Source organism: Haemaphysalis longicornis, unplaced genomic scaffold, assembly GCF_048455015.1.
Source record: "Haemaphysalis longicornis isolate Haplotype H1 unplaced genomic scaffold, Haemaphysalis longicornis Haplotype H1 scaffold_1, whole genome shotgun sequence".
Taxonomy (NCBI): Eukaryota; Metazoa; Arthropoda; class Arachnida; order Ixodida; family Ixodidae; genus Haemaphysalis; species Haemaphysalis longicornis.
Window position 1 is genome coordinate 310,311,482 of NW_027526203.1, and position 7,183 is coordinate 310,318,664.

General features: G+C 48.8%; 1 protein-coding gene across 1 annotated transcript; it reads right to left on the bottom strand.

The window, feature by feature from the left end:
- Positions 1 to 494: 494 nt before the first annotated feature.
- Positions 495 to 3,401, bottom strand: LOC144170128 (uncharacterized). Its single transcript, XM_077699712.1, has 3 exons — positions 3,130 to 3,401; positions 2,353 to 2,845; positions 495 to 745 (listed from the first exon to the last, which is right to left on the bottom strand). The coding sequence occupies exons 1-2, from the start codon at positions 3,280 to 3,282 to the stop codon at positions 2,393 to 2,395; spliced, it is 606 nt and encodes a 201-aa protein (XP_077555838.1). The 5' UTR covers positions 3,283 to 3,401; the 3' UTR covers positions 495 to 745; positions 2,353 to 2,392.
- Between the last annotated feature and the right edge of the window lie 3,782 nt (positions 3,402 to 7,183).

Genomic DNA, 7,183 nt, shown 5'->3' on the forward strand with positions numbered 1-7,183 from the left:
GGTTCCCATACTTGCTATGGAGGCAGCGTGTTTTATTAAGTGAACCGTTACTCATCGCTGCATGGGTTTTGAGATAGAAGTGCAAAGTGTATGCCTTGTGGTGCATGCAAATGTATTTGCGTAGGCCTGAGTATGAAGCGCTTCATAAAGTGATTTCCGAATGCCTTATTTGCATCCCCCAAATTGAAGCAGCAATAAGCGCAATATTATATTTTGCAAGCGGTACTTGTGATACGGCACGTGGGAAATCCAAATCCAAAACAAATCCAAATCGAAATCCAAAACACGACTTTTTTATACACTGCATAAATGCTTCAGCTACCCTTTTAAATCCTTTTTTGGGTTCACAAGGAGCACGTGGGCCATGAAGAAAGGTAATGAATAAGTAGGCGGATACGCGCCATTTTGACGCATAAACAGAGGCAGAGAACGTGGATTGATTTTGTTTATTGGTGAATAAAGATGGCGACACTTCAGTGTTGAGCGTGCAGCCAATGCCACTTCGATCACCTGTGTACAGATGCGCTAATAAAATGTGTGTATGATTCTTGACTTGGCAGCCCTTCGCCCTGAAAAAGCAGAAAAGGCAGGCCTTTGAACTAAAGCTGATGGCGTGGGTTAAGCTGAATTGCAAGATGACTCTGATGACACAGCCTGGAACTCTTGAAAAGTCGACGGTAGGATATGGTGCCCTCCTCGTGTGTCGCCTTGAATCCGCCTTCAATTCTTCCAGTAGCAGTTCCGGCTGGGGGAAGAAGAAAAAGACAGAATCACGTGTACACCTCTACAGGGGAAAGAACTAGAGGACGCTCCTCGCTCAAGGCAATATAGAAAACAACGAGAACATACCTTCGGGGAACAACCCCAAAAGTAAAAGACAGACAATCAAGAATGTGGGAGGTTCCGAAGGGCCTCACACTCTCAGAGCGTAGCAACTTGTTGTCACAGTCTGGCCGCATATCAATGTCTAGCCATCATTAACAGGTACCGCAACGTGAAGTTCCGTAACACAACACATGGCAGACATGTCTTGCTACTAAAAGTGTCTCTTATTTTTCGCATGCATTCAAAATTACACTGCATCAAGAAAATGTTTCCTTTAGGGCGCATTAATTTTTCGCAGAATTACAAATCAATTTCATTACAAAGGGCATTATGGGGACAAACTGCAATATCACACGGTGTCATTTCATAACAAGTGGGTTTTCACTTCGTAAAAAGAACGTCCATCTCGATCACGCAAAAACAACGATGTCTTTTTTCTCAAATTAGGGTAACCCTCCAACACAGATGAAACTTTTGATATTTTCCTACTACTGTTGCGAGCCCCAAACAATCGTTTCTGCCCTAACCGACTAGTTTAACACTCAGAAATTTCATAGCGCAGCTCATAAGCGGCCGTTCCTTTTTTGCGACGTCAATCGCCGTCGTCCCTCGTTGTAGTCGAGCGAACGAGGAGGATGCCGAAGGTAGACCGAGAAGGAAAGCGGGTGAAGGGAGTAGGGCGGAAGTCTGAGAAGGAAGGCGGCATGCTGAGGGTGCCGTGCGAGACGTGCTCCGCGGCTGCGACCCGCTACGAGACACCAGAGTAGCGCGCGCCGTCGTGCGTTCGCCGATTACGCGATCGCTTCCTGAGATGAAGGAAGTTCTTTGTCTGCCGCCGCAGCTCAGGGACACAGCGCCACGCACGCCACAATACAGAGGTGGGGCCGCCGAAGCAGCAGCTATGCGCCGTCATCGGCCATACATATAGGCCTGTCTGAAATTCTTCGCCGCAACACATTTTGCAAAGTCGAAACTGCTAAATGCCTGCGTTCAAATTTCGCATTAGGGAGTATCGTAATCGTCAGCCAAATAGTTTAACCCACAAAACTTTTATCTTAACCCAGAACTATTTAGTACTAGAATGCTTGACTTACTATCACCGAGAAGGGTCTAATTTAGATGTTGTGACCCAACTGTGCCCTTCTCTTTGAGGTCAAATACAGGGCTCGGTGTCACCAGCGCAGGAAGCCGGCATCAGATACACACATGGGGTCAGTTTACGGTATTGTCTTGTATGATTAACAGCTTCAACAGATAATATTCGTCAGCGTCTTATTTGTAACAGGAATTTCTCCCTCAGATCTTGCAGCATCAATATTGGGGGGAGGCGGGGGGGAGTCTTTTTTAGTACCCCAGGTAGCAGGCACACAAGAGACAGAGTTTATCTTGAATGCAAGTATTTCATCGGTTGGCGGAACTAACCTGTTGGGGGCACAATAACGTGTACAAACAGAAAATTTAGTTTTCGCAACGTCTGCGCATTGCGTTGTTCTCGCGAAAGCAAAATGGGGCCCGCGCGTGTCTCACCTGAGAGATCAGTCAAATTCCAGGATGTGGGCTCCGGGTCTCACCACCAGCCTCCGCCTCCCCCACCACTCGTTTTGCTGGTTATGACTACGTAGGTGTCGGATAACCCGCCGCCACCTCCTGCCTTCCAACCAGTCCCTCCTCCACCCATCTGCTTCCAGCCACCGCCGAAGGCACTACCAGCGCTCCAGAGGTCACCAGAGCCCCCGGTCGCCTTCCAGCCACTGCCGCCACCGGCTTTCCACCCACCACCGCCCCCAGTCTTCCATCCGCCGCCGCCGCCGCCGCCGCCGCCACCAACTTTCCAACCGCCACCGCCAAGCGAAGCCATGTTGCCGGGCTTCCATCCGGGGCCGAAGCCTCCACCTCCCCCGCCAAATCCACCACTTCCACCACTGAAACCACCGCCTCCGCCGATCTGCTGTATGATGTAAATGGGCCCAGAACCAAAGCCTCCTCCTCCGGAAGCCTTGCCGAAGCTGGAGCCATGACCCTGCGACAATAATTGAAGTTGTTGCACTTTAGTATGACCATTTAAAAGTAATACCCCTAACCGTGCAAACCATTTACATATAGAAACATGTAGGCCGAAAGTAAAGCCTGTGGCTTGCAAGAACTGCGGCCAATTGCAAACGGAAAACAAAACTGCCGCAACAAAACCTCCAACGCCACTGCCGAGATTTTACCCATTTTACGACCGTAGGTTTCGTTGCGTGTGCTGATGTTTAGCTCCCATCAACTTAAAGCAGCAACAGCTTTAAGGAGGTGGTGCCTGACCTTTTGATTGTTTCGGACATATTCGACGATGTACACCTGCTGTCGCTTGCCACCGCTGAAGTCTCCGCCACCGAAGCCGCTGCCTCCGAAGCCTCCAGTGCCAAATCCGCCAGAGCTGTGCCCGAAGCCGCCAAAACTGCTCAGGGCACCCATGCTGAAGCCTCCACCGCCGCCGAGGCGCTGGGTGATACCGCCGCCACGGCTGCCTTTAAACAGCCGGTAGCCTCCGATACCGGCTACTGCTTGAGTGGCCAAGAGTAGCGCGAGCAGCATCTAAAAAAGATGGGAGCATTGCTGTCAAGTGAGTCATGTACACGTGGTGTCCGTGAAGATCCTTTAAAGCAATTTGTTTCACAAAAACTGATTCAGAGGCCTGTATTTTACGTACAACGATGTAAAAATTAGAAGCGGTGTGGCACCAGTGACATCTAATATAACTGGGGCCGTAACATTATCAACTGAGTTATTGACACCGCTAGCCCACTTCGTTTTCATTGTGTCGCCTATGACACTATGACACTCGGGTGAGACGAATACTAGGAAAACCATGTGCCCCCCCCCCCCCCCACTCAACAACTTAAAGGTGAAGAGAATTGAAAAGGGCTTTCTATCTCTTCCTCTCTGTGTTTTCGTGCCCCCTTTCTGTTCCTCTTATTGAACTTGCAATGAAAGTGAAACCAGGCTGGGTGAGCAAGCACGCGGAAGGATTCGCCCCACGTCCATTTTGAAGAATCTTGAGCTCGCGCACGGCCGAGCACTACACCGGAGCTACACAGGCAATCAACGTTTGGGAATTATCAGTAGTAAAAAGAATTTTGCTTCTTTTTTAATATACATTTTTGCCACATACACACAGAGTTTCTTCGTGTTAACCAGAAGAGTTTGTTCTCTTGAAAGTGTTAACGTGTACACGAAGTGTCCACTGGGTACACTCGTATTAGCGGCAAGACAACGGAGGTAAAAATTCAGGCTAAATGTTCACCGTTCAATGGTTATCTGTCAGTATTTTGGACGTAGGTGGGAAACCTTATCTAGTTTGCCTTGAGTACCGTTAATTTACTTAATATGCGTGAACCGATAGCCCTAGGGAAATATATCTGCCACAAGACGCTGGGGCAGAACGCTAAAAAAAATCTCAGGCAACAATATACCAATTAGGGGACTACAACGGCCGCAGCTTGGCTTATTTAAGTTCAATGGTTAAGACTTGGACGAGTTGGTGCATAGTCACAAAGAAAGGAACAGCGCAACACAGACGAAACACAAGAAGAAGAAAGCGCCCGTGGTTGTCACTTTCTTCTTCCTGTGTTTCACCTGTGTTGCGCTGTTCCCCTCTTCGTATTTAAGTTCAAGCTACAAAATTAAAATACATAACTTCAACAAGCCAGAACTACGCAACAATAAGACGAAAAGGTGGGTAATCATTCAGCGTATTTCTCTCCTATTGAATATGAATGGACAACGTTGAGTTTATTGACTTAAGACAATAAAACGCCAAGCACCAATTATGCTCCGCTTGAGGAAAATGTGGGTAAACACAACAGGAACAAGAAAAGGAAACAGTGTTTACGGTCCTTGTAGATTGATCTTGCAATGCTTAGAACCAAATTTGAAAATTCTACCTGCTTGGAGGAAAATGAGAGCCATGGTAATATTTGTTGTGGAACGTTCCCGTTCAGCATTTTGTGGCTATCAACATCATCACGCGAAAAGTAGGCCCCACGATCACTGCTCATGATGCCCTACTTGATAGGTTTCACCTTCCCGCGCAACAAAGTGAAAATCTCTTCCTGTAGCACAGCGAAGCGGCCAGAAAGATTCGAAAGTGCAGGAAGGGCGCTAATTTGGTGAGCGCTAAAGAAAGACGAAAACGACACACACATCGCTGTGGATGTCGTTGCGAAGTTCCCGTAGTTGTCACTTTACCGTTAGGAACCAACTAGCCCTCCAGAAAATTTAACTCAGGAACAATTCCGAATGCTGCTGCGAGCGTAATAACAGATTCCAATTTTTGAAGAACCGGCTATTTCTGCTTCAGTAGACTGTAATTTTGAAGCCAGTCAGCTTGAAGCCGCCCTGGTCCGTGGCTTTCATCCGGTTTGGGTTTCAATCAGCATTTGTGCCCTACGCGTTTTCCTCGAACGCTTAATATCTTCGATTACATCCCGTAAGTTCTTTTAGAACTCATCTGCTATGCTTTGGTACTACCAGAGTCCTTCAAAGCATTGAAGGACTCTGGTACTACCTCCAACGTAGGCCTTCTCGCCCCTGCGTTACTACGAAGTTCTAGTTCACGTCATTGATACAAATGAGCAGGGGCGTTCTCCCCGAATCGCTAAAACAAAAGAATATGAGAGAACAAAAAAAAATTGTTAGGCGAACCTTGTCAAGCCTTCTGTGAAGGGTGTGCACAACTCACACAACACCATACGTTCTTATACATAATTTTTGAAATGCGCAGCGGCTGAGGAAACACCCGGCTTACATGCCCTCCTAGAATTATGATTAAGCTATGTATTCGGCCGACTAAATCAGTAAAAGGAAACAGCCATCGGATAGCGACACTGGTAAATGTCGCTAGTGTTTGTGCACATGCTTTGTTCTGCAACCATATTTCCTGAATTCCTTCCCGGGTCTTTTTTGCGAAAATTTAAAACCGATATGGTTCACATCTAATGTGCATCTCAAAGCGGGCAATCGATTTCACGCTTCGATTTGCTACTTCACTTTGAAGGAAAAGCTTCCTGGCTGCAATATCGCCGTTCCTAATTTTATCAAAAAACATTTACGGCAAGCCGTGAGAGATATTTCTGTAAAGAAAAATGGCAGCTCATACACAAGCTCACTTGGTCTGACGACTTGGTTGAAACACTAAAAAGGCTAGGACAACAAGAAATTGAGGTCTTGGGATCATTTCTTTGTTGTCCTAGCGAATATATCATATAAAAAAGAAGAAGAAAAAGAGCTGGACAGCTCTACTTGCCGAAAGTGACTCCATACCGCGTGCCGCCACAGGATTCCAGGATGAGGTGAAGGTGCTGACAGCCGCGCTGTAGGTCTTCCTTGGGTACTGTCCACACAAGATCTCGGTGCGAACTCGGCGGTTCTCAGAGATGTTCCGAACACGCGGCTGTTGTCTGCGTTGCACTGAGTCAAAATTGGCGGTGACGTCGTATATATATGACATCGGGGGAGAAAGTAGACCGCGCTGCGGGTTCGCTCGTGGGTGGCAGGGTGGCTGATGTGACCTTGGCAATGTGAGAAGGGTCATCGCCGTCGAGTCCCTCCCCGGGCTGCAGCCGCTTATGGAAGCCGGCTCAGAAGGGGACCGACCCCAGGCATCTGACCTAGAAGGATTCGCGAGCCCATCTTGTTCATCCCCTGTGCGCCGAGGGGACGTCCTCTGCACATGACCCCGCGTAGTCGAGAGGGGTCACTTTTGTTTTCGTCAAAGGGTCTTTACGCTTGTCCCCGTGGCGGGGGTCTTGTGCCGAGATAGGCGCCTCAGCCTGTCCGTCCGCCAGTTGGAACCCCTCCCCGCGGCTACGCTCGATTGTAACGTGCCTTCCCGGTACATCATCTGCAGCAGGCCGGCAAGCCGAGAACAAGGATGCCGCGCGGCGCGAGTGCCGCCTGACAGCGGCTGCCTTGTGTCTTCGCCGGCCGTGCCAATCCGCGCAACGTCGGGGTCAGCTGGCGTCCCCTCCCAACGGTCGACGCACGCTCGCGCGCGCTAACGTTTCCTGATGGCTTTCTCGGTGCTTTCTGCGGTTAGTAATCTTTCGGCATGATGCGTGTACCTCTTCGCGTTTTTCTTCCCGGTCGTTCCCACCCTCTCGGCCGAAACAAAGGTGTGTAGAATAAAAAAATGAAGAGCAATGCGCCATGCGAACACAGGTAGAATTGTTTACGTCCAGCCTGCTCGAAGGGAACAACCGCTTACTGCTTGTTCACTGTGTGCGCGAAACATGGCAACGTGCGGTTGCACGGTGCAGAACTGGGAGGGCAGGATATATTTACCAGGCTAAGAAGTATTGATTGTAGGGTTTAACGC